The 27,374-nt window shown below is 40.6% G+C and overlaps 3 protein-coding genes across 3 annotated transcripts in view; 2 read left to right on the forward strand and 1 right to left on the reverse strand.

The window, feature by feature from the left end:
- The window catches only part of LOC124138770 (trafficking protein particle complex subunit 13-like), a 190,914-nt gene extending 185,510 nt beyond the window's left edge, over positions 1-5,404 (reverse strand). The window contains exon 1 of the mRNA XM_046505623.2: positions 5,338-5,404. Within this exon, the coding sequence (XP_046361579.1) occupies positions 5,338-5,380 (43 nt within the window). The 5' untranslated portion in view covers positions 5,381-5,404. The remainder of the gene's footprint in view (positions 1-5,337) is intronic.
- Positions 5,405-5,577: 173 nt separating this feature from the next.
- On the forward strand, positions 5,578-26,099 carry LOC124138768 (E3 ubiquitin-protein ligase TRIM23-like). The gene is made up of 10 exons (XM_048399714.1): positions 5,578-5,672; positions 6,547-6,834; positions 7,568-7,846; positions 9,684-9,866; positions 12,260-12,475; positions 16,542-16,676; positions 17,337-17,466; positions 17,683-17,793; positions 17,939-18,063; positions 19,253-26,099. Exons 1-10 carry the CDS (start codon positions 5,598-5,600, stop codon positions 19,430-19,432), a joined length of 1,722 nt encoding a protein of 573 aa, XP_048255671.1. The 5' UTR covers positions 5,578-5,597; the 3' UTR covers positions 19,433-26,099.
- Positions 21,881-26,602, forward strand: LOC125382036. The gene is made up of 2 exons (XM_048399715.1): positions 21,881-26,253; positions 26,317-26,602. The coding sequence occupies exons 1-2, from the start codon at positions 25,422-25,424 to the stop codon at positions 26,403-26,405; spliced, it is 921 nt and encodes a 306-aa protein (XP_048255672.1). The 5' UTR covers positions 21,881-25,421; the 3' UTR covers positions 26,406-26,602.
- The last annotated feature ends 772 nt before the right edge of the window (positions 26,603-27,374 follow it).

Below are 27,374 nucleotides of genomic sequence, written 5' to 3' on the forward strand. Positions count from 1 at the left end.
TTGGCGTAAAACCATTCTCACTCACTCACTCACTCACTCACTCACTCTAAAGATATGGATATTAGGGGAAACTTTGGCCAAGTCTCCTGTCCACAAGACTAAAAGAGTTAACTCCCTTGATTGAGTGCATGTTGAGTTTTCTTGCTGTTAAGATATTTTATGTCTCTTCAATAAACCATACAAAGTATGAACACACTGAGAACTGCCATTAGAAACCCCGATGAAACACTACATGGACAGGACATGTTTAAGACAGCTTATGATAGTCTAGCAAGTAGGGATAGATTCTGTCAGTTCTAGGATTCTTGATTTAAGATATTTAATGTCTCTTCAATAAACCACATAAAGTTGACGCTGCATTTAGTAGTATTCAAGCAATATGACAGTGGTCAGAAAATAATCAAGTCTGGACCAGACAAACCAGTGATTGATATTATCAGCAACAATCCACACCGCTGGGTACAATGACACACTAACAACTGAGTCGTCGACCAAAAACAGACTCTCCACAAAGTTTGATGAAACCAGCATAACACTACATGGACTGGAAAGGTAAAGGCTTTCTATAATATTCTGGGAAGCTGGGATAGTTCTGTGTGCTCACAGATTCAGCCAACTTATGCTTCTACAGAGAAGAAGAAAATGACATATAATTGTTTTGCTGAAGACATATACCTATTTCATAGGCTGTCGGTAAGGCATAGATTTCACAGCCACTGGCTCTCAACAATTCCATTGTGAAGCATCAGAAGCTGGGTTACCATATCAAAGTCCCAGCATTCATGAGTCCTGTATTCGCCATGTTCACATACAGTGTGTACCTGTTACCATGGTTACTTAGTGTTATCCCATCAGGCCCAGAAATCTTGAAATTTGGCCAATTACGGTATACCAGGATCAATGAGAAAATAAGTACAGAAATCAAACTCATATCCAGAAGATCTACAACAACAACAACAACAACAACAACAACAATGTATTTGGGTCCTGTTTAAAGATCGAAAATAGATAGCAATCATAAATTAATAATTTCACCATATAGTCCACAGATGCAAATTTTCATTTGTCACATTGACCGTGTATTTGACAATCCAGAAGTTGGTCACTGAAGAAACAAAAGCTGCACAGTACCACTTGATCTTTCACTTGACCACTTCACTGTGAATTCAGATAAACTGGCAGGCCGCTTTACTTTACCTTCTTTACAATAACAAATAATTTCCCGATGTTGCTTTGCTACTTATTTAGTTTTCAGCATGCATCACCATTTCAAGGATGATGTCATAATCATGTTATCATGGCCATGACATTGTAATGTCATCACATAATGATATAAAGAAGGTCATGGTTCAGAACACATTCACTTTCACTCAAAGTAGTTTGCACAATAATTAAGCAACCTGTTGTAATTCTTGGACTAAAATATGAATATTTACTGTATACCTTCTGTCATATTAGTAAGGAATGTGCACAAGCTCCTTTCTTTTTAATGGATTCTATGTATTTTAGCCACCCTTTTTAGCCACCCCCTTGATGACAACGGGGTTGAGAAGGCTTGCCCCCTACACAACAACTTGAAACACATATTTTCAAAGCTCATGTCATTTTTAGTTTAGCTGATAAAACTACTGGTACATATTTGTTGAAATTTGGCCCCAATGGATGTCACTGATGAGAGTTGCCGCACACCACTATGGAATTTCTATTTTTGAATAATATTTCTGTGTTGTGTTCAGTTTTGAGGTTTAAATCATATTAACACTTTTACTGTAAGTCAATAATTCTTGGCTTCATGCTTCATTTATGATGGCTTGACCAAATAAATGTACATGACATTTTGAAGTTTACAGGAAAAACACTGACTGACTGACTAGGCTCAGGCAAACTGCCATCATGTAAGTTTGCACCTGTCTGATTATCATAAGTCACAAGCACCTGTTTTCTCCATCTATATAACCAGTTCCATGTCATTTTCTGTATACATGTTTCAATGCATGAGTCTGTGCCTCATCATCATAACTCACAGTGTAGGCATTATGTTACAATTAGTAACAAATGTTACGTAAAAACATTACGGATATGTCTACAATGTCATATTGCATCTTTAAATGAACAACAGATTCAACACATGAATGAAGAGGTGCATTCTGAAATTTGGAACAGTTTATCATACATTCATAATCAACATCAATCAACATACAAAGAAGCACTTACCTCGTTCTAGTCAAAACTATGGTTATTAAATTGGGCTGGCTTTCGATATAGATTATAGAGATCGATAATCGCTAATATCGATCAAATATAGATAAACATCAGAGAGGTAACTTTAAGCAAATAAGCAAGAAAGACCTGATAGAAATCAACACATTACATGCCACTGGTGAGCAGTGACACATTTATGCATGGAAATAATAAAGGTGGACATTTGAGATATAACAAAAACACTTGCTTTCTGTCTTCGACAACTGACATTATTGACAATAACAAGTCTGTTTCGGTAAATCTAAACTTTATTTCATCACAATATTTTATGTAAGTTATTATTGATGATAACAATTTCATATCAAGAATCGTTAATATTTCTTCCCATCGATGATAATTTGGATTATTGATCTTTTTAGCCAGCCCTATAATTAAGAATGTATATTTAAGGAAGGCCAGGCCTATTTCAATTCTTGTCTAACAGATTATCAATCTGCAAAGTGACAGGATAACAAACAATTTTTGGGTTAACTTTAGTATGTCAGTCAGGGGGAAACAAACATTCCATGTAAACATAAGAATTCACTTATTATTTTTATTTCTTTTGTTTAGTTAGCCTTCCTGATTTATTTCTTTACACTAGTTATTGTATTATAAATTGTAATACATCTATTTTTTATTTAGATGTAATTTCAATATTTATAGATTAGTTATCATATTTTAACTTCTTGGCACTAATTGTTTTTATCAAACAAAATCAAGGCAGGTTTAGAACTTAACACTAGCATGCTAGCCCGGGGCTGGTACAAATTCCCGTGGGCTAGTAAAAACTTCTCAATATCCCCATTGTTTTAACATTACAAGGGCATTTTATCTTTACTAGTAACTGTTTTGAGTTTAAATCTAACCCTGGAAGGAAAGGCTTATCTGAAAACAAGAGTAAAATTGGTCCTGTTAAATGTTGATGATGTGGTTATTGTCCTGATTACATGCATCTTAGACATGTAAGAGTTAGAAACCATGTATGAGTGAAACAAATTGTCACATCGTATATTGTTTCTCAAACAAATGTGAAATATACTCACATGCAAAAGAAACGCAAGTGGTTTCAAGCAAATAGGTAACAAACATGGAACCATAAATTGATACGAGTTTTAGCATGTAGTGAAGCCTGATGGTGTTATCAATATTTTTGGTTGCATTTTGGAAGCCCCGACTAAAAACGCAACATAAAAAACGAAATCCCAAAAACGCACCATTTCAATGAATATGTGGGTATCAGGCACCCATTTCTTGCAAAATCGAAAATGCACGAACTGTCAAGAACTGTCGTGGGTATAAAACTGTGGCCGATTCTTGGACCTACCACTCCTTGGTCAACAATGCCACACCTAACTCAAATTCAGAGAAACCAGGCTATCGGACATTTGGAAGCTGGAGAGTCTGTCCAAGATGTTGCCTGTCATTTCAACGTTAACATAACCACAATTTACCGTCTCCTACAATGATACACAGACCACAGATGACCTTCCTCGGAGCGGTCGTCCTAGGGTCACCACACCTCTCCTGTTCTCCAACCACGGCATCGACAAGCACGACTTCAGTGGGCACAGGGTCATCACAATTGGCGTCATCGTGAGTGGAGGCGTGTCATCTTCTCTGATGAAAGTCGCTTTTGTGTCTCCCATGCAGACGGAAGAGTCAGAATTTGGCGGCATCAAGGTGATCGTTTCGCTGACAGAAACGTTGTGGAAAGGGATCCATGGGGTGGACCTAGCATCATGATATAGGCAGGGATTGGACTGAATGCGAGACTTGGACCCATGTGCTTTCTGAATGTTGGTCAAGGTTGGGGACACGGTGTCACTGCTCAGCAGTGTATCGACCAAGTGATCAGACCCCACGTTGTTCAATTTTTTGCTCAACATCAGCAACACATTTTCGAGCAGGACAATGCTCGTCCCCATGTTGCCAGAGCTACCATGGCCTTTCTGCAATAACACAACATCCGTGTTCTACCGTGGCCAGCCCTCAGCCCTGATCTGAACCCCATTGAACACTTGTGGGATGAGGTTCAAAGGAGTCTGCACAATGTGCGCCCAGTCCCTACAACTGCTGATGAACTACGCACAGCTGCTCTGGATGTGTGCAGGAGGATCCCTAGGGCCTTCACAAATCGTCTGATTCACTCAATGTACAGGAGATGTGTGGCAGTGATCAATGCTAATGGTGGTCACACCAGGTATTGACTGACATTTTGGATATTGACCCGAAACTGTGTAAGCCCTTAACATTTGAAAAAAAACAATTATGTCATCTGCCTTTTAATCCATTAAACTGTCTTCAGTCAAATTTTTGTCAATCTTGCCCTATTAGTATTTCTTGTCTTTACTTGTGAAAATAAATAACATGTATACTGCATACTCGACTTGCGTTTCTTTTGCATGTGAGTATATATATGACAACAGACTGTTCTGATAGGTGTACAGTACATCACATGAACCCAACATTGACAGGTTGGATGTGTGCACTGTGAAGTCTGCAGCTTTGATGATGTTATACCTCTCATTAGAACTTGCTAAATCATGATCAATATAGCTGTAAGAAAAAAGGTGTCATTCTAAATCAGGACACTCAATGATAATATATAAGATGATTTCTGCTGAAAGGTTATTTTGAATTCCACTAACAATTCTAAAACAGAGTGACATACATGCACCTACAATGCATGCACTGACTTATCCGTGTGAAGCATTTATCTTCCTGAAATCAAACATTATGCTGAGCCATTGAACGGGTAGGGTAATTTCAGCAGCTCTGATCTTCAAAGAGACAAACTTTCACACCTTACTTCAATAAGAAGAAGCATGCGTTCGGGATAATATCTTTGGCAGATGACATATCTATGTTACAGAAAAAGCGTTCACAGAAAACAGAAAAATATTCGTCTGCTAGCAAACGTCGACTGCTACAGTTCCCAAGGAACGACTGATGCGAACAGTTGTGTGGCAAAATAAACAAAACTACTTGTCATGTTATTGTCATATTAAGGGAGCACAATTGTATGTCTTCGATGTGCACCATACATCAATGATTGTGTTCATATATTAAACAGAAGCTTATAAATACACCTACCTTTCAATGCCAACAACTGTTCTCGTTCTCTTCCGCCCTCCATGATTGCTTGAAATACAGCTCCGCACAGAACGGGCACTACTTCCGGTTTTGTAAACTTACGATTTTAAATTTGATAATTGATTAGTATTAAAAGTTACAGAATTATTCACCATTTGAGGAGCGATATCTTTTATGTGGAGCCATATAAGATATATTTTGACGATTTGTCTAAGATTACATGGAAATATACGTCACTGCGGAGAACGTAAACTTCCAACATGGCGTCTGGTGGCCAGAGGATCTATAATACTGTCAGTGTGACAACCCCTCTGAATCAGAGTGAACCAGAAAATGTACGTTCAAACTACTAATGATTAGATGCACAGTAGACAAGTATTTGTGTTTTTAGCAAAAGAGAAGGTTGTCATACCTGATTTTGACAGGTGAATATTTATAAACATTGTGAATGTCAGACGTCGTAGCTGCGAAATCGTTGTTAAACGGACCATTTTGGAGAATTTCGATGGATTCAGTTAGCCTGCAGGTCTGCTGCCGGTACCTATGGTTATATACAATAGGCATACGTACTGTTCCGTTTTCACTATTCGATATCTATGGGTAGCTTCTGCATAGATTCGCAAAACATCAATTTACCGGGCGCTGCTAATATAGGGCAAATGGGCTGGGGATGTAGGCTTCACTGATCGCACATCATTAGGGTCAGTTGTGTTAGGGTGAGGGTAGGCATGGGCACTTCATGGGGTAGGTTACCCCCAACTCTATCCTTAGCCCTTGGACCACCGACCCTCTTTCTGATCAAGTACCCATTTACGAATATTAGCATGACTAGGGTTAGGTACCCCTTGCCAATCAAACACACCTTTACTTAGGATCCTTCGGGTTTGCTCCCCATTTACCATGTTTACCATCCTTTAGGTTAGCTGTGAGTTAGTATCTCACATCTTTTAATAATGAATCAAATATCTGTACAATTACAGCGTCATACCAAAAGATGGTACTTGTTGTTACCCTGCCTGGTGCTCAGCATTAAGGGACTAAAACAAGGACTGGTCGGCTCGGATTTAACAGAACTGTTCCAAATTGGGTAAAACCCAAGTCGCTCGCTCACTCACTCAAAACTGTGTAAAGTGAGTAAAGGAACATGCACTTTTGTTTCAAGAATAAATGAAATATTTTTGCTGATGAGAATGTTAATTTTGATTTCAGACGAGTGAGTGCAGGGTCTGCAATGAAGTTTTCCGTTTCCAAGGTGACAAGGTACCACGATTGTTGGTCTGTGGCCACACATGCTGTCACCAGTGTCTCACTCGCCTACCACTCCATGGTCGGTCTGTATTATGTCCATTTGATCGGCAGCCAACAGAGATTGGAGATTCTGGTGTGTGGGGACTGAAGAAAAACTTTGCTCTACTTGAACTGCTGGAAAAAATCCAATATCCTAAACAGAGCCAGAACTGGGCCATTTCAGAAAGAGCTCTGAACCGAGAGGAAGGGGTTTGTATTTTTACATTATTATTTCAAATGACTTGCCTGTCAACAGTGTTATAAATGCTTGTCAAAATTACTGGGGTAGTGAATTGAACATGATTAGTACACTCGAAATTTCAAAGAAAGCTTAGTTTTTTTCATCTGTCTAACATGTCTAAATGGTTTACCATGTTCACAATGAATTTCTAGGTTTGCATTCTTTCACACTCCTACTATCATGTATCAGCTGACTATGTTGCAGCCAACATCAGAAGACTATTTTGTAAGTTTTCATGTAACAATGTGTTGTAAATGATGTAAGCTGTAAAAATTGTTTTTGTGTCAAGTTCTTTATGTAATGCTAATCCCAAACTTCTATGTTATCAGTACTGATTGAGATAGTGAACATAATTTCTTAATACTCTCATTTCTGATCTCCATACAGCATTATTTCTCCATGGCCACTACTATTATGGCTAATTCACCATATTTTATTCGTTTTTCAAAGCTGTGCAATAAATCTGATTTTGTTTTTCATGTTTTAAAATGAAATAATGAATATACAAAGATGTCTTCAATGATAAATCAAGTTAAAGAAGTTTAAGATGAGATGGGGTAGCTTGGTGGTTAAAGCATTTCCGTGTCATGCCAAACATCTAGGTTCGATTCCCCATGTGTACAATGTGTGAAGCTCATTCTTGGTGTCGGTAACAAACTTTCCAATTACTACAGTTTCACTCAGTTCTTTGCTTGCTTCCAGTTTGCAATTCCCTGTGATGAGAATGAGCACCACACAGCGGTCATCTTCTGTATTGTGTGCAGCACCCATCTGTGTCTGGACTGCTCGGAAACATCCCACTCCACACGGACACTGGCCAGACATAAACGAGTGCCAATATCAGAGAAGCCCAGAGAGAACCCTAAGTGTGTGTTTCATCCAATGCACCTCGTTGAGTTTGCCTGCCTGGAAGAGGAATGCAAGACAACACCCCTGATGTGCTACATATGTAAAGATTATGGCAGGCACACCAAACACAAGGTAAAACTTCTGTATATACTGTAAATCTTGAAATTAATGCGAGCATGAATTAAATGCGACAAATGCGAGTGGACTTTGCTGGCATTATTAAACATTGCGTTTATATCAACAATAAGACATTTTGGATAGCAAAAATACCAACTAGACATATGCTGAGAACGAACAACTATCACTGTTCATTGAGCAGCACTTAAACAAGTACATAAACAATGTCATTCAAACACTACTTATATCCTGTGAATTATCTTACTTATGTCATCACTGATCAAACATGCAAGTCCAGACAGACGCCACCCACGCAACACAGTGTCTTTGTTCTTTGCGACTGCATCAAAGGCCGACACGAGCCAGTCCGCATGTATTGTTTTAGCGGAAGTACTCTACTAAGCTCTAATAAGCGGTGCTATTTGGTGTGTGATTAGATTAATGTAAGGTTGGTTTAAGGTGAGGAGTCTCCTGTAAACCTGACAGAGGACATTTTCTTTAGATATAAATTTACTGATGCTTGAGAGGAGAGGGGCATCGCATTCATATTGAGTCGCAATTTTGGTTAGGGGCCAGAGGTCGCATTCTTTTCACGATTTACAGTATGATATAAGTATGAATTTAAACTAGAACTTGAATATAAGTTGTGCGAAATCTTGTTCCTTTTAATGTTTATCATATTTATGCAATGTATCATGCAGAGTTGCTTCCCTTAGCTGTTTGAATAAGAAGCTCCTCCTCTCAGGAATAGCCCCTTCGCAGAGATCCCTATGCTATCGCAGCCACCAGTCACAGCTCCCGACTGTGCTACAACATTACGTTTACAAACAAGTGATGTCTGTCATGATGCCGATTTCTCTTGCCCCAGCTAATTTATTTTGTTTGTTTAATTTGAATTACTATTTCATTTCAATTATCATGCAATTAGTTTAATGAGAATGCAAGGGGGAGTTATACTTTTCTGTTAATCAGCAATCTTGAACCAATCTGATTTGAAAAATATACCTAAATTCATCTGGAAAATTGTAAGTTGTAAATGTTATCCCATTTTACTAGAATGATATTCCCAAAGACATACACAAGAAAATAGATGTCACTACATTTGGGGTTAGAGGGAAATGCTTCCCTGGTGATAACAATGATAACAGGAGGATGACGAAGGTGTCACACTCTGGGAAGGTTTTTTTTTATTTGGATAAGGGATGTTATCGAAAACATAAATTGTCCCTAAAGTTTTTGAAGAAAATAATTATGCTTCAAAAATTGCCAGCCACTCTCAAAACAAAGTTCAGGCTCACAGTTTTAAATTAATAAGTATCTGGTTTTGTAGCTCTAGCCGAAAAAATATCTAATCACGATACAAAATCCCAGCCTCACCCAACCAGAATATTAAATGGTCGGTCCCTAATGATCCATGAGCTCATCATGTCATGTGTTTATGTCTGCCGAGTAGGGTTGAAACGATACAGTGGTGCACTGGTTTTCATGTGACGATACAATACATTTTTTACTGTTTTGATTCAAGACAATACACTTGCTAAAATGAATTAATTACTACTCACATTATGACCCCTTCAGCTTTTTTTCAAATATTGAAAAATGTGTTGTAATAAGCGTTTCAAATTCACATATAAAATAGTCGCAAGCTTTTCCTTTTGAACCTGCTTTGAAATATTTATAGTCAAGAAATGTCCAAGCGATTTGACGTAAATGTGTGTCGTGACACATATTGTAACGTGATCTTGCTGTATCATTGTAACCCCTACTGCCCAGGACATCTTTTTCTGAAGAAACATCTTTGCTCTTTGTTTATCTGTATTCATAATTCATCAAGAGAAATCTGTTTTCCCAGCATGCTCTCTTGGAGAATGAGGCGGAGAGTGTGAGATCTTCCATCATCAGCGCCGTGCAGAGAATCCGATCGTTTGCCGAGGAGGTAGCGGAGTCTGCCAGGAAGTTGGGGTCCGTCATCCAGCACATCGAGGGGGGCCTGCATGTGATCACGTCAACTGATGGCAGTTCCTCCACACAACAGGTGGGGTCCTCCTTTAGTTTTCTTTTAGTACTCTTACCCTCCATTCAACATGTTCCAACCTTGATTAGACCAGACAAACTTATTTTATATTTTACAGATGTAACATATGAGCAAAGGCTAAAATTTTCAAAAGTGTTGCAAGAAAGATGATATTATGCTTTTGTTCATACTTTTGTTTTATTATCATGATAAGAAGTGTTTAGTGATATCATTTTTATATTCTGGCTGCATGAGACTCCATAAATTACTCACTGAACAATAGAGGAGCCTCAGGGTTAGCTCATCATGTTGAAGACCCATGAAGATCCGGGTTAGAAAAGCTCTTCAGCAACCCATGCTTGTCGTAAGAGGCTGCTAACGGGATCGGGTTGTCAGACTTGCTGTCTTTGTTGATGCAGGTCATCGTATCCCAAATGAGTTGATCGATGCTCATGACGTCAGTCACTGGATTGTCTAGTCCAGACTCATTTCTTTACAGACCGCCATCATATCGCTGGAATATTGCTATGTGCGCCATTAACCAACAAACAAACATCATGCTGAAGGCTCATGTTCAATTCACTGCGTGGGTACAATGTTTAAAGCCCATTTCAGGTGTTCCATCACCATAATATTACTAGAATATTAAGTCCCAATGTCAGTGAAATCCAATCTCATTAAAATAAGATCTTAGTTTTCGCTACCGCTAAACAAAGATCTGAGGACATCCCATTACGGGTCACGTCAGAACGACCTTTCGCGAATTTTGACCGACCAATGAAATGACCAACAAGAAATCGACATTAGCCAATCAGAAGGCAGCTTTCTCGAGCTTTACGACACTAGTTTCAAACTGGCGACTTCGCTTCGAAACATATTTTGACGTATTCTTGATTAAAAAAATTTCAACTGATAAGAAGAATATTCTGGAATGGCTTATAGATGGCCTAGATTGTATGGATATAATCATAAAACCCGTAACTGTCATTCGGAATACCCCGTTTTAAATATTTTGTGGTTGCATGATTAGAAAACACATTCTGACTGTCACGTTCATGATCTGGTAAGCGACGCTCTGATTGGTTGGATGAAAGGTCGTTCTGATGTGACCCTTAATGGGATGTCCTCAGATCTTTGTTTAGCGACAGCGAGAACTAAGATCTGATTTTAATGAGATGAGTGAAATCATATCTTCGTTATCGCTTACTCTAAATAAAGATCTGAGGACATTCCATTACAGGTCACATCATAATGAGTGTACTTTGACCGACCAATGACATGACTAAAAGAAGTTGACATTAACCAATCAGAACGCAGCTTTCTCAAGCTATACAGCACAATGGGATGTCCTTAGATCTTTGTTTGGTGGTAGTTAGGACTAAGATCTGTTTTTAATGAGATTGTAGTGATCCTGGAAAGTGCTCACAGAATATCTGATCTATTTTAAGCATCCTAGTTGCAGTGAAAATGTCTTATTTGCCTAATATAAGAAAGCTACGCAATAAATCCCAAAGAACAATGAAGAACGAAGCATGATTTATTTCACAATAATACATTACTCTTTTGTGACATCATTTCTGGAGATTCAAACTTGCGCTTGCAACTTGATGATTGTAAATTGGACGACACTGGTTTGAGATGGAAGTATCTAGTGAGTTGTTCCCCATAGATGTAGCTAGGCTGTGTATATGAACGCAATGGCAAAAATGATTGCATATGATGAGTGGGAATGGGAGAAAAGGTACAGATAATCAACGTGAAAATTGTGAGAATATACAGGAAATGCCGAACTTAACCCCCCTGTTCATAAATCAGATTTGTCAAACACTCCTGGGGTTGGATTGTATCATAATTTAGATACAGGTAAATATGTTCTAAAAGTTTGTAATTTTATTAACATCCTTTTAGAGTCTGACAGGTGATGGGGTAGCCTAGTGGTTAAAGCGTTCACTCATCACGCTGAAGACCCGGGTTCGATTCCCCACATGTGTACGATATGTGAAGCCCATTTCTGGTGTCTCCCACCGTGATATTGATGGAATATTGCTAAAAGCGGCTGTACAAGAGGCTGTACAAAATGTTGATATCTCATATCAGAAACAAACGATTGCACCCTTAAGGTTTATTCTCCGTGTAGTGTTTTCTTGTATGATACACGAGGCATTTATTTCTTAAGTACCTACTACTTAGGTGTTTCATTTGTATGCTTGGGAAATTCATTATACCTGGTTTGTGTAGTAACATATTAACAGTGTAAATTTGTTGATGTGCCCTTACATTAAAGTATAGCCTTCATATATGTTTCCAATGTAGTAAGCGATGTTAATTTTGTGCTAAAGAGTCCTGTGCTTCTCTATATTACATTTCAATAAATTGATCAGTTTCCAGTTGTCAGTATTAATCTGTGTTGACAGATTCCTGGTACCGCTGAGCAGTCTCGTCTGAAGATTAAGCAGTACTTCCATGATCTGCGTGAGAACTTGAACCGGCAAGAGATTGCAGCTCTGACGGCAGTGGACACCCACATCCGGGAGAAGCTGTGCATGCTCCGGCAGCAGCAGGAGGACATGACGATGCTGCTCTCCCAGATCTCCTCCGTCTGTCACCAGTGTGAGGGGGCGCTGCAACAGGTACACACTTCACTCATGTGTTTGTCTGGTTATGTCTATCAGCGGGGAAAATATATATATGCTAAATCTGTGACTTAGGTGGTTCAAACCTAAAATAATGTATTTTTAAACTTATCCTATGTCACACTATGTATTTCTTTTTTCTTCTTTTGATCCTTCTGTGCTTCCAGCTTCTGAAAACAATTCACCCAAACACACCCCGGCATCACCATGGTCACCATCCAGATAAATGTGTCACACACTGTAATCCTGTGCATAGCGACCCACACAAATATTATCATTATATGACTACCCCTGCCACATCATTCTCTGGACCTGTGAAGATCCAGGGTAGAATAGGTTTTCATCAACACATGCCTGCCGTAAAAGGCAACTATGCTTGTCGTAAGAGGCGACTAACGGGATCGGGGTGTCAGGCACCCTGTCTTGGTTAATGCACGTCATTGTATCCCAATTGCATAGAATGATGCTCATGATGTCAATAACTGGATTGTCTGTCCCAGACTCGATTATTAACAGACAAAAACATGGCAGATGGGCTGTTCTCTGCGAAGAGAGCCAAGAGGGCCATCAAGCCGACTGTCCCTCTCCAACTTCCACTGTACTGATTCAAAAGTCTGTCCCCAGTGCGTCCGTGTCCACACCTACGTTGGTTCAACCAGCCACCTCAGATGTATGCATGGTTCTCTCTGCAGATATCTCGTCTAAACCAGCTTTAACAGCGTCACCAGTCGACCCTCCTAGCGTTCAAAGAGAGCCAGCTACTAGTCTATTATCGTCCCCCACTCCTTCACGTGATGTTCCTGTCATCGTCAAGCCAGCGTTAGAAATTGGTACTAGTCCTGTAGCCCTCGCAAAACTGCCTTATAGTAAAGGTATCATAAGGACTAGTAGACATTTGCAATTTTTAGGGGTTTTGCTATATGTTATCATTATAAGGACTAGTGGACTGAAACTGTTAGTTTCTACTGCTGCAAGCGCTCCTATTCGTCTAAGGATACAGCCGTTCCTCAATCAACTTCGTCTCTTGATGATCACACTCATTGGTACTCTACCTTTCACAAGGATTGCTGTAGCCGAGATTGCATTCTGCCAGGGATCGCCATTCTTCATCTAAGAATCGCCATTCCAAGGATCGATGATCGGTGGATTGACACAATCAGGATTGACAATATCAAGAATCAACGCTCCTAGAATATACACACTAAGGATCAACGTTCCTGTTAGACAGATTGCTGCATTCACACAATTGACGCCTGGAGGATCGCCCTTCTCGGGATCAACAATCCCAAACTGACGCTATCGATTCATCACATACCACTCCTGCTCGCCATGATGATCGTTGCCTTTCAGAAGGATGACTGTTCTATGGATTCGGCTGATAATTTGTCAACTTGGTATCCCTCCCTGTCTACAGGTCATACAGATTGTTGTTGTCGCCAGGAGTGTACCTGTTCTTCTGACTCTAACCCTCATCGGCAGGAATTTCATTATTCGTCTTGGGATCATTGTCTTAACAGTAGAGGGATCCATTTCATTCGATGCATGGCTACCCTTTTGCATCGCCTTATCCTGTCTACCACTCCTTGCTTACCTACTACCGTTATACACCTCCCCAGGATCGTGACAATCATTGTTGATCCTCTCCTTCTCGTCGGAGCTCATCTCCGGTGAGCACTCAAATGGATCGCCTTTCTCCCAGTCATTCTCAGTCGCCATCAAATCTTCTCTGGTCTGCATGCGACCTGCCCCGAATGTACTGACTCCTACTACGGGGGATCCCTCCATCCACAGCTGCTGCCTACAGGCTCTGCCCTACAGAGTGGATTGTACCTCCTCGTCTATGCAGAGTCCCACACAAGTTGTTCCTACTGGTTCCACAGCTCCTGTTCCTCAGGATGTTCCGGCTTCATCTACGGGGAGCTTCGACAACATCGACCCTGCCGTTATCGTCGTACACTGGATGATCGGCTGGCCTGTTACGTCGTTCCAACCGCTTGTTCCTCTACCATCATGCTGCCTCCTAGGCCTATGCTTTCTGATGTAGCTACTAATCTCAACAAGACCTTTGCTTCTTTCCACCAATGACATGAATGACTACATTACATGACTCCTCGCTTCAACTTAACGATTGTCTTCTGCAGCCATAGCTCTCGAACTAGATGGTGATCTTGCGATTCATTGCCCCATGTGCTCTTTGACTGCCTCTCTTGTAGAGGATTGTGATCTCACACACGTAGATACCAACATCTTATGAACACTCCTGTAAACACTTCTGAGCAGTTTGTTCACAGCGCTGGTACAGCTCGCAGAAAGAAAGTTCCACCATCTTCCGCAGCTGGATAATCTTCTGTTCCAGCCTCATTCCCACCTGCTACAGCAATTGCCTGAAACCCTCCATCTTAGCATCTTCAGAAGTCGCTTGTCTCCAAAGGGTACCGAAGAGAGTACTACTACCAAGACCCTATGTGACCATCAATGGAAAGCATTCAAAGCCTACTGTCAAGCTTGTGACACCTAGCCGACCACCGCTTCTCTTGAACAAGTCGCCAAATATCTCTTACATTTGCAATGTACTCACAGTTTTAATGGTCCACTTTGGCTACCTATCTCCCTGTAATCAACTCCCTCATTGCCACTACAACTCGATCAAAGATCTTTACGGTTGCTGAGCTACACACAGTCCCTCATAGGGCCCTACAAGTTGGATGATCAGTCATCTCTCTTCCAGCGTATGAACCGCTCTCTGATATGACTTCAAGTTGATCACCTTTTAGACATTTTTTCTCCTGGCCCTTGCAACTGCTGCTAGAGTGAGTGAAATCCATCTTTGAATGTCAACAGGGTCCAGTTTGTGCGTTTACAGAATGGGAAGGTCTTTCTGGGCCTTCACTTGGACTTCATCGCGAAGAATCAGCTTCTGGGACCATCCATTGCTGGCATCCATTCTGGGCCCAGATGACCATGAAGGATATATCTTTTTGCCCGGTTAGAGCGCTCCGTATCTACGCCGAGGCTGCGAGAACAAATGGTGCACCCGCAAGAGACGCTTCATCCCCCTTTCTATGGTGGCCACAACAGAAATCTCCCGTACTACAGTCTCCATTTGGCTTTGTTCGACTATTCTGCGAGCCTACGCCTTCACAAGATTGCCTCCACCTGTGAATCCAATCCATGTGATCAACTCTCCTTGTCTGCATTGTGGAGGGATGCTTTTGGAAGTCAAATACTGTCTTTGCTTCCCATTATCAATGTGACATCTCCATCACCAATATTCAGGGCCTCCACCAGTACAGTTCCTTGGTCCTGGCGTAACAGCTGATGAATGCACACCAGCGCAGATAGAACCCGCACCTCCTACTCAGTACTCCGTATCCTGTACATGCAGAATAAATCTTGGAATATGGCTCCTGTGTTTATTGTCTTTATTATTCGGGCTCCCAGACTGAGTAGTCACTGGAGTGTGAAACATCTAGTCTGTAGAGACTCTGGTCTCCAACATTGTAGTCGCCACAAGGCGCAACCGTTTTGGCGGTGTCCTCAGCCCTTACCTACCCACTTCTGCCCTGTGTATGTGACACATCAGATTTGGTTTGTAGATTCTCTTATGGTTATTGTTGATCGTTCCTTTTCACGTCTGTGCATGGTTCAATCCCTCAGGCATGATTGATGCATTGTTAAAGAGTTGCTGAGCTGGCTCACCCAATTGTCCGTCAGAGATAGTGGTGTGGTCTGTCTCGATGAATCGATTGACTGGAGACCCTTCCAGATCGATAATAAGTCGTATGCTGAATGGATTGCTATTCACAGTCGTTCATGGCCCATTTGTTTGGGTGGTGACCATGGTGATGCTGGGATGTGTTTGGGTAAATTGTTTTTAGAAGCTGGAAACTTTGTTCAAACACTTTTTCAAAGAAGGATTGAAAGAAGAAAGAAGAAATATATAGTGTGACATGGGATAAGTATATATAAATATACAATTAAATGTAAAATCTACAATTTTGAGGTAATATATATCAATGACATGCCAAACCAATCTGCCCATAGTAGACATTTTACCTTTCAGGACGACACCAAGGTGTTGCTGGCCAAGCCAGATGTGAATAACTTACTGGACACAATACAGAAACAGCAACAGCAGTTCCTGGATCTCCCAGACCAGCTGGCTCTCGACCCAACCATTCCCATCACATTCACCAAGGTGGGTGCCATGCTGAAGTTGACCAACACTTTAAGACGGATTTGATTCTAATGGGCCATTAATTGTGATGACATAACTCTTATTCAGACAACTATTGTGTCCCGATGACGTGGATGATTGCTCATGGTTTCGTTCACTGGTTTGTCCTACTTGATTGTTTGCAGGTGTCCGTGACATAACTAGAATACTAAAGGGAAATAAATTTTTAATTTGACGTTTACATGATTATACAGTTTGGTCCTCACTCTATGAAGGTTCATACTCCAATGAACTCACACAAAGTGAAGGTCAATTCTTAAGTGTACTCACAAAATCTTTCAAAATTTCTTTCCTTTATGAAACAAAAATTCAGTTTTGGTAGGGATGTCATCGTACATTGCGATATGGATATCTCGGTAAATATTTAATGTCAATGCTGTATATGAATATCAATGCTAAATTACTAATCCACGGCCACATGTTTACATTACTCAGATTACAATGGATGGATAGAGAAATGAAAAGGCAGAAAATTAAGCATGTTTAAATGAAACTGTTTATCATTAATTAAATTGCTTAATAGCAGGTTCGGGTATATTTTATCTTTACACAAGCAGAATGTTTAATTTTGTGTTATTATTTAATTTTGTATAGTATGCTGTAAGACTGTTTGCCCTTCAGGATAACCGAGTGCACATCGGGCCCAAGATAGAGATGAGGGTAGTGACGCTAGGCCTGGATGCAGCAGGGAAGACTAGCCTACTCTTCAAGCTGAAACAGAATGAGTTCATACAGACCATACCTACAATAGGTATGTTAATGATCGTTGTCATAGCTGTTAAGGGGTCGACCATTTGAAATCCTTTAAGGTGGGTGGGCCCGTGATGTTTTTGTAAAAAACAACTTCTTACTGGTAAAAGTGATTATGCCTAATGGTTATGCCAGATTTGCATCATGAAATTTCACATGTGTTTTTCTTTGAATAATGACTTGATTTGGAATTATGAAGTTATGTCTGTTGTCACAGGTTTTAATGTTGAGACTGTTGAATACAAGAACTTCAAGTTCACCATCTGGGACGTGGGAGGGCAGCATAAGATCCGACCTCTCTGGAAACACTACTTCTTTAATACTCAAGGTAAGTGTGCAGTTTAGAAGTGCAATATTTGGTTTGCAACTACTATCAACATGGTGGACAGCAGCAACAAGAAGCTGTACAGCTTTTTTTACTTGAACAGTGTAATATTGATGGCTTGTATAAAACTGATTGTCTGTGTTCGCAGCTGTGATCTATGTGGTTGACAGCAGCAACAAGGAGCGTCTGTCAGAGGCCCACAGTGAATTGGCTAAACTGGTCCAGGAGAAGGAACTGAAGGAGGCTTCACTGCTCATCTTCGCCAGCAAACAGGTGAGTGCTGAGAGGGGCTTCAGGCACTGTTAATAAACAGGTGAGTGCTGAGAGGGGCTTCAGGCACTGTTAATAAACAGGTGAGTGCTGAGAGGGGCTTCAGGCAGTGTTAATAAACGGGTGAGTGCTGAGAGGGGCTTCAGGCAGTGTTAATAAACAGGTGAGTGCTGCGAGGGGCTTCAGGCAGTGTTAATAAACAGGTGAGTGCTGAGAGGGGCTTCAGGCAGTGTTAATAAACGGGTGAGTGCTGAGAGGGGCTTCTGGCACTGTTAATAAACAGGTGAGTGCTGAGAGGGTCTTCAGGCACTGTTAATAAACGGGTGAGTGCTGAGAGGGGCTTCAGGCAGTGTTAATAAACAGGTGAGTGCTGAGAGGGGCTTCAGGCACTGTTAATAAACAGGTGAGTGCTGAGAGGGGCTTCACGAACTGTTAATAAACGGGTGAGTACTGAGAGGGGCTTCAGGCACTGTTAATAAACGGGTGAGTACTGAGAGGGGCTTCAGGCACTGTTAATAAACAGGTGAGTGCTGAGAGGGGCTTCAGGCAGTGTTAATAAACAGGTGAGTGCTGAGAGGGGCTTCAGGCAGTGTTAATAAACAGGTGAGTGCTGAGAGGGGCTTCAGGCAGTGTTAATAAACGGGTGAGTGCTGAGAGGGGCTTCAGGCACTGTTAATGTAGGGGTAGAACTTATCTATTTACCCCAATGGGACCGGGGTGAGAGTAGGTCACTACCTACCGAATGGAATGGGTGGTCAGGCTCACTAACTTGGTTGATGCATGTTATTTTACAACGGCATAACACATAGCTCATATCAACTATTTGTTTGTCTGGAGAAGACTCAGTTTTATTCATTCCACAATGATATTGCTGGAATATTGTGACTGGCGTAAAACAAACAAACAACAACAACGAAAAGTTAACCCTATGGGATGCTGGCCAGACTAGGCCCCCGTTACCCCTATGCCCATAGTTTGGCAGAAAACAAATGACAATCAGGTTGTTATGAATTGAGACCTGGTTTGTGTGACATCAGAACTCAAGAGCAAATCATTTTGCTTGTCCAGAAAAGATTATTGAAAGCTGCTGTAATGTTGCTTGAATATTTCATACGATGGCTTTAAACAGTATTTATCAATGTGTAGGTTTTAGGCTATTGTAGTCTGTTCTGAAATGGTGTTTGTATTTCAGGACATTGAAGGATGTGTGACTATAGAGGAGATAACTGAGCAGTTTGGTTTGTTCAAGCTTTGCTGTAACAGGAGCTGGCACATCCAGGCATGTGATGCCAAGAGCGGGTATGGACTTTGTGATGGGCTGGAGTGGCTCTCTAGACAGATGGTGGCTGCAGGGGCCCCTGAACTTGCGTAAAATCTGGAGTGGACTGTGTGATGGGCTTGAGTGGCTCTCAAGACAGTTGGTGGCTGCAGGGGCCCCTGAACTTGCGTAAAATCTGGAGCGGACTGTGTGATGGGCTGGAGTGGCTCTCTAGACAGATGCTGGGCACAGGGGCCCCTGAACTCATGTAATGTCTGGGGTGGTCTGTGTGATGGGCTGGAGTGGCTCTCTAGACAGATGCTGGGCACAGGGGCCCCTGAACTCATGTAATGTCTGGGGTGGTCTGTGTGATGGGCTGGAGTGGCTCTCAAGACAGATTCTTGGCGCAGGGGCCCCTGAACTCATGTAATGTCTCAAGTAGACTTGTGATATGGAGCTGCTCTCTTGACTGATGGTGGCCACAGGTGAACAGTGTGATGTTGTATTGAGTGACATTCAAGACAGCAGCAGTGCACTAAGGATGTGGACCATGTGGATATGGACTGTGTGACTATCTAGAGTGCCTCTAGACAAAATGGAAGCATACTTTTAATCTGGCATGAAAATACCAACGGAGTACTATGTGATAGTGTGTGCTACAGTGCTTCCAATCGGAGCCGAAAGCGAGACCTCATCAGATCTTACAAGAATACGCCTGTGGCCTGAGTTAAGCTGTCCAGCTTAGAACACCGTCGCCATGAATCACTGCATGAAACACCACTTCACCTATGTTGTTGACCAGAGGCCCATGGACATATGTGTTGTTATTTGAACGACTGTAATGGTAGCTTGTTAGACTGGGCTAAGAGTGTGGGAATGTGTTTTAAAATGTTGAAGGATACCTGTGATTGCTGTGGTGTTCAGAATGGGATGTTGGTATGCAAAGATCTGAGGGGAAATGTGAGGGTGACTTTTATTCATTTGACACCTGCCAAGATAATTTGATCTTCCATATTATTGCAGTCATCGTTATACATGTTATGAGATGTCCAAGTTCCAATCCTGGTATTAATTCAAGTATTTGTGGGAATCGCCAAAATGATTACCTTATATAGAACAATGTATGTATAAAAAATGAGTAAGTTTCTCATTTGCATTGTTGATGTGGCTGGTTAACAGACAGCAATTCTTTTCATGAAAAATGATAAAAGTTTTCTGATGTCTCATCACAATCTCTTTGCATAAAGATCTGAGGACACCTCAGCAGAAGGATGCTTCAAGTAAATCTTTTGATCAGCTGACCAGCATTGAGGCTTCTGAATTTGTAGTACTAGTGAGCGAAGCATTGAGAACAGCACAAAGGATTTTGGTATCTCAAAAACGATCTTAAACAACCTTTCCAGAATGTACATAAATAAGAACAAGCTTTTTTCTATACACCCTGTTGCGCAGCGTTCTCCTGACACAAACTTCTATGGGGTGACCTCAGATCCTAACGCAGAGAGATATCATATTGGCATAAAACATCTGTTTTCAGTGAGGTTGGGCTGATCGCATGTTAAACTAGGACAAGGATACGACAAACTGGTAGTCCAAGCAAGGTAGATTCAAGTCGTTCAAACACCACTTTGATTTTTTGAACTTAAGGCTTAACCTGTATCATGAGGGTCAATATGCAGTTAATGATTATCCTAATTGCACAATGAAAATGGTCAAATTTGACACAGGGCACTAATTGATCTGGACAAGACATGGGCACCAAACTGTGGAGATTGTCTTTAACGGCCATGACAACGCAAGTGTATTGCTGTTATGTTTCTAGTAATATGTAGTGCAATAGTTTGTTAGGGGTAGGCTACATTATTCAAAATAATATATTTATCATGGAAAATAATATGTAACTCTTTCTAGATGTATGTTTCTTATGAAAGAACATTTCTTACTTGACATAGTACCAGACCTTTCCTGTACACTGTCAGTAGTCTACTTTACATCTATGTCTGCTTCACATCATTCCTGAATCTTGAATTCTGAATTCTTTTATAATGAACAATAATGAAAGACAGAATGCCAGAATCTTTTGTAGTCCATGGGTCACGCTATTTTTCAGAGCATTATCATTTGCAGAAGCCTGAGGTCTTCCATTAACTGTTTGACAAAGGAGGGCAGTTGAAAAGACCTAGGGCTTCAGCAAATGATAATGCCCTGAAAAAGAGTGTTACCATTATTATAGCAAAAATGGATGGAATTTGTTATCAAATAAAAAGAAACACCAATATCAGTTTTGAAACATTTACTGCCATCAACACAAATGTCACTGACCCACTTTTACAGATATAGAAACGTTATAGTACAAACCAGATGATGTCACTATTGAACGTGATGTCACCTATCCCTACCCTATGACGTCACCTAACAACGTGCGTGATAATGGACCGTTGTCAAGCAGTATGAGGGCATTATCAAGTTACAGTGGCCCGCTGCTTTCTGATAACATGCGGGCGGTTTAATGATAATTCTATCCATTTTAGCTATAAATACATGTTAAATCAGATTATTCTACCAAAATGACAGCACTTTTGGAATGATAAGTTTTTGAATAATTTTGGCAACCAACTTGTTTTTGCTAAAGATTTTTTATGTGACACAATTCTCTGTGATATTTGTGGATGTTTTGTGACAGATGATCATGATGATGACCTGTAGTGCAAGCTGTAGAGGCTGTACTGTGCACACTTGTCTGTTACTGACAACTGATAACTCCACTGAAGTGTTGTAAGGTGATGTTTTACTGCCATTAGAAGCTTTGAACGCTGGGCAAGATGTTGATCAGGAGGATGGTTTGGTGATAGCAGGGTCTGGTGTATCTGCAGCAGACTACCGGTAATCGGGTTCATCCTAGTGTGTTCAGTTGTTTTGCATATTGGTGAGAGTTTCAGTGGACTAGTTGTTGATGTTAGGTTTAGATGGACTCGAGCACTCGATCAGGGAAGATAACTCACATCCACAGAACTAGTTGTTGAGTTCATAGAAGGAAAATAATGTTGACTAGTATTCTGATGGGAACTCAAGCACAGGTTAGGTATAGATGGACTCGAGCACTTGATCAGGGAAGATAATTCACATCAGTGGAACTAGTTGTTGAGTTCATAGAAGGAAAATGAAGTTGACTAGTATTCTGACAGGTACTCAAGCACAGGTTAAGTATAGATGGACTCGAGCACTAGATCAGGGAAGATAATTTGCATCAGTGGAACTAGTTGTTGAGTTCATAGAAGGAAAATAAAGTTGACTAGTATCCTGATGGGTACTCAGGCACAGGTTAGGTATAGATGGATGCAAGTATTTGATCAGGGAAGATAACTCCCATCTTCATTCTTTAACACTCATGTTGCAGACACGAACGAAAAACAGACCAGGGTCTGGTCGCATATTGACTTTTATGATGCTGAGAAAAAAGGAGGAAATGTCAAATGTGTGTCATACTATTTAGGTAGTTGATTATGGGTGGGTTTTGAGACGTGGTATTGAAGTTGGTTTTCTCCTACTCATCAGAGTTTGTAGTTAGATGTTTGCTAGATGTGTGTGTTATTTGTTGTAGAACTCTTGTGACAGAATGCTGTTCATTGTCTCTCTGTTATATCATCTCCATTACATCATCTCTCTGTTACATCGTGGCGTTTGATCTCAGGATTTGTATGATTTTAATATTTGGCTCACATGTCGCTATTGATATGATGAAGACAGAGTGTTGCTCTTATTTTGTCCAATTGTATTCACACAGTTTGAGAAGGAACGATGTAGAACAAGTAATAACAAGTTAGAATAGAATGCCTTAACACCCTTAAATCTTACATCTATCCTTACCTTGCTTATGGTTATGTGTGCTATATAGCACCTTTGTAGTGTGTCAGGGCATGCCATCATGGTGCAGAGTTACCTCCTCTGCAGTGTTGAAGCCAATTCTCACATTCACAATTGATTTTGTGATTAGGAATGTTAAAAACACACTGATTCAAAATCAAGCATGTTTTGTGTTATGTTATTGAAATTGATATCACTTTTGAATTTTTTCAGATATAACATATACTTTCTTTCTCACTTGTTGCAGTACAGTCAAGGGAGCTAGGTAACTCTGATTTTGAACTCTGCTTTTTCAGGGGGCATTGGTGGCCCAGTCGTCTAAGTTGCAGCAATTCGCTGTGCAGACTTGCGTTACATAGGCCAGAAACCTTATGAGTTTGCTTCACATCCCAGATTCTCCCTGATTATCTTTCTAGGTTTGTCATTACCATGATTACCATACTCATGGGTTTCACCAAAGTGGTAAACGTTTGAGACCTGCATCACTTTGGCTTTCCTCCCACATCAAGCTGACACACCGTGATATATCTGAAGTACTGTGCAACTTTGCATTAAACAAAACTCACTCTCTCACTCTAGAAGTGAGACTCCACATGGATGATTGTTGTCACATCATTTGTCTCAGTTTATGGATTCAGAGACTGTTCCACAGCAAACAAGGCACTACAGCGATCGTATCCCCCATATTCTAACATAGACTTACGATCATTCTAGCGCTAAGATCGCTCTTTGGAACGGGCTCAACACTCTCTCATTTCAGTAAACCTACACTAACCCCTGGATCCATTCCTGTGGTTCATACAATCTCAAATTACCCGCCCTTGATTTTCATCAGCCATTTTGATTAAGCTACATAGTCTAACGGACCAGTATGTATGAGAATTAAAAACCATCCTCAATGTTGGATTGGCAATATCTACAACATGGCAGTCAAATAGAGTTTGCAAGAAATTCGACTTTGAAAAACTGACTGACACGCAAAAGAAAGCCTTCAAAGATCATTTTGATGGAAAGGATGTCTTTATGTCCATTAAGACTGAGGGTGGCATGTCCTTTTTCCATATTGTTGATTGGTTGATGAAATGTTGATGAAATGTTGATGAAGATCAAGGGAGGGTAATTTGAGATCCAGGGGTTGGTTTAGGTTTACTGAAATGCGAGCCCTGGAGATATAGAGGATGAAATTCTGTTTGAAATGTTTCATGCTCATCTCTATGTTGTTGAATGATGTTCTTGTGGTTTATAGCCTTTAGATTCTTATGTCATAAATATATGAACATATCACGATTGTGTGGAACGGCATCAGTGTTTGTTGCTACCAATGTGTGTTGATAAGTGGTTCATGTTTTAAAAAGACTTTCCTAAATGATATGTAATAATATGTATGCTTTTCTACATTTATAGTTTAAGATCCTAGTTCTAGCTGGAAATATAGTTGGAGGATGCAAGATATCTGTGATACAGGAATATAAAGGTGATTAAGAGGCTGAACCTAGTAGTGTAGAATAACATAATACAATGCCTCCTATCAGATTACTCATGTTAACACAGTGCTGAAGTATTTGTATTGTGTTTTGAAAAATCAAGTTGGACCATGCATGATATTACCATTTTAGTAGATTTTAGAAAGTTGTGAGATTAGTGTTAATCAGTTCTTGGTAGTCTTTGATAGGCATTTAGAAGTTGGAAGACATGAATTTACAAATATTTGGATAACATGGTTCTTGGTTTTCATTAACAAAACATGAATAGACGACAAGTTGGTTACTTTTCGTCTGGTCTTATTCCCCGAAGAGAGGATAGACATTTTTGTGTCAACATAGGTTTTGAAGAATGAAATATTTTTTTTATATTTCTCTTAGCAATTGTTGAAAAATAACTTATGGAATAATATGAATATAATATTGATTGTGCTTTTAAGGTTTTTCCAAAGGCGATTTTAAGTTTATTGTGGACCTAAACCTATCTTTGCTGTCCATATTTGGCAAGTTTAGTGTTTAAGTACCTAAATCTGGTGGTAATCTGTTCATGATCAGACAATCACTACCAAACAACTTTGTAATGTTTACTTAATTTGGTTCAGACATGCTGTGTCTTTGTTCCAATTGTATGCTGTGAAAAGTTCCTCTTTGCTGTTTTTACTGTGGGTATGCCCCTCTGTATGTCTGTGTATATCATGGCATCCCTGTGACATCTCATCCAAGTAGGAGTAGAGGGGAAGTCAGATTAAGTGGGCCACATGTCACTGGCGATACAAACAAGGGGCACATCAGTGGGTCTGTACAGATACAAACAAGGGGCACATCAGTGGGTCTGTACGGATACAAACAAGGGGGACATCAGTTGGTCTGTACAGATACAAACAAGGGAGACATCAGTGGGTCTGTACAGATACAAACAAGGGGTACTTCAGTGGGTCTGTACAGATACAAACAAGGGAGACATCAGTGGGTCTGTACAGATACAAACAAGGGGCACATCAGTGGGTCTGTACAGATACAAACAAGGGGGACATCAGTTGGTCTGTACAGATACAAACAAGGGGTACTTCAGTGGGTCTGTACAGATACAAACAAGGGGCACATCAGTGGGTCTGTACAGATACAAACAAGGGAGACATCAGTGGGTCTGTACAGATACAAACAAGGGGCACATCAGTGGGTCTGTACAGATACAAACAAGGGGTACTTCAGTGGGTCTGTACAGATACAAACAAGGGGCACATCAGTGGGTCTGTACAGATACAAACAAGGGAGACATCAGTGGGTCTGTACAGATACAAACAAGGGGCACATCAGTGGGTCTGTACAGATACAAACAAGGGGCACATCAGTGGGTCTGTACAGATACAAACAAGGGGCACATCAGTGGGTCTGTACAGATACAAACAAGGGGCACATCAGTGGGTCTGTACAGATACAAACAAGGGGCACATCAGTGGGTCTGTACAGATACAAACAAGGGGCACATCAGTGGGTCTGTACAGATACAAACAAGGGGCACATCATGTACAGTTACAAACAAGGGGGACATCAGTGGGTCTGTACAGATACAAACAAGGGGCACATCATGTACAGATACGAACAAGGGGCACATCAGTGGGTCTGTTCAGATACAAACAAGGGGGACATCAGTGGGTCTGTACAGATACAAACAAGGGACACGCCAGTGGGTCTGTACTGATACAAACAAGGGGCACATCATGTACAGATACAAATGGTAAGATGTCTGCGTGATAAAAGATTGAGTTTATATGTCATCAACATGATGCTAGGTAGATATGGTTTTGACAGATTGTAGCGTATGGATGATTCCTAGCTGGTATTATTTTACCATACCTGATATTTATTTCTTGTTATTATTTTGTTATGTACCATGCCTAGTGCGCAATTTTGTGTGATACTTACATGGAATAAAATATTGAAATATGAAATGAGTTTGTTGTTAAATATTTTTGAACAGACACTGAAACAGACTTTATGATGTTTTTAGCTGAATTTAACTGTTGCTGCATTGTTTTCTCAACCGTCAGCTCACCTTAGGCATGTCATGCCAGATATGCAGAGTTGTGCCCCTTAGCCACACCAGGATCATGTGTTTGAATTCTTCAGACTTCCTTTTCACATGAAGCTGACATACTGTGTATATAACTGATATATATTCACTGCAGTGTTAAGCCAAACTAACTTCAGCCAGATACATGCTAACATCACCTTCCACACACCTGTTGTTGTTAACATCACCTTCCACACACCTGTAGTTGTTATCATCACCTTCCACACACCTGTTGTTGTTAACATCACCTTTCACACACCTGTAGTTGTTAACATCACCCCCCACACACCTGTTGTTGTTAACATCACCTTTCACACACCTGTAGTTGTTATCATCACCTTCCACACACCTGTAGTTGTTAACATCACCCCCCACACACCTGTAGTTGTTAACATCACCCCCCACACACCTGTAGTTGTTAACATCACCTTCCACACACCTGTAGTTGTTAACATCACCTTCCACACACCTGTTGTTGTTAACATCACCTTCCACACACCTGTTGTTGTTAACATCACCTTCCACACACCTGTTGTTGTTAACATCACCTTCCACACACCTGTAGTTGTTAACATCACCTTCCACACACCTGTTGTTGTTAACATCACCTTCCACACACCTGTAGTTGTTAACATCA

This window comes from Haliotis rufescens, unplaced genomic scaffold (assembly GCF_023055435.1).
Source record: "Haliotis rufescens isolate VD_foot unplaced genomic scaffold, xgHalRufe1.0.p SCAF_2, whole genome shotgun sequence".
Taxonomy (NCBI): Eukaryota; Metazoa; Mollusca; class Gastropoda; order Lepetellida; family Haliotidae; genus Haliotis; species Haliotis rufescens.

Coding starts and splice junctions, on each gene's coding strand:
- LOC124138768 (XM_048399714.1), top strand. CDS start 5,598: ATGGCGTCTGGTGGCCAGAGGATCTATAATACTGTCAGTGTGACAACC. Junction 6,835..7,567: donor CTCTGAACCGAGAGGAAGGG/GTTTGTATTTTT, acceptor GCTTGCTTCCAG/TTTGCAATTCCCTGTGATGA. Junction 16,677..17,336: donor TTCCCATCACATTCACCAAG/GTGGGTGCCATG, acceptor TTTGCCCTTCAG/GATAACCGAGTGCACATCGG.
- LOC125382036 (XM_048399715.1), top strand. CDS start 25,422: ATGTCACTGGCGATACAAACAAGGGGCACATCAGTGGGTCTGTACAGA. Junction 26,254..26,316: donor ACAAACAAGGGGCACATCAT/GTACAGATACGA, acceptor GGGGGACATCAG/TGGGTCTGTACAGATACAAA.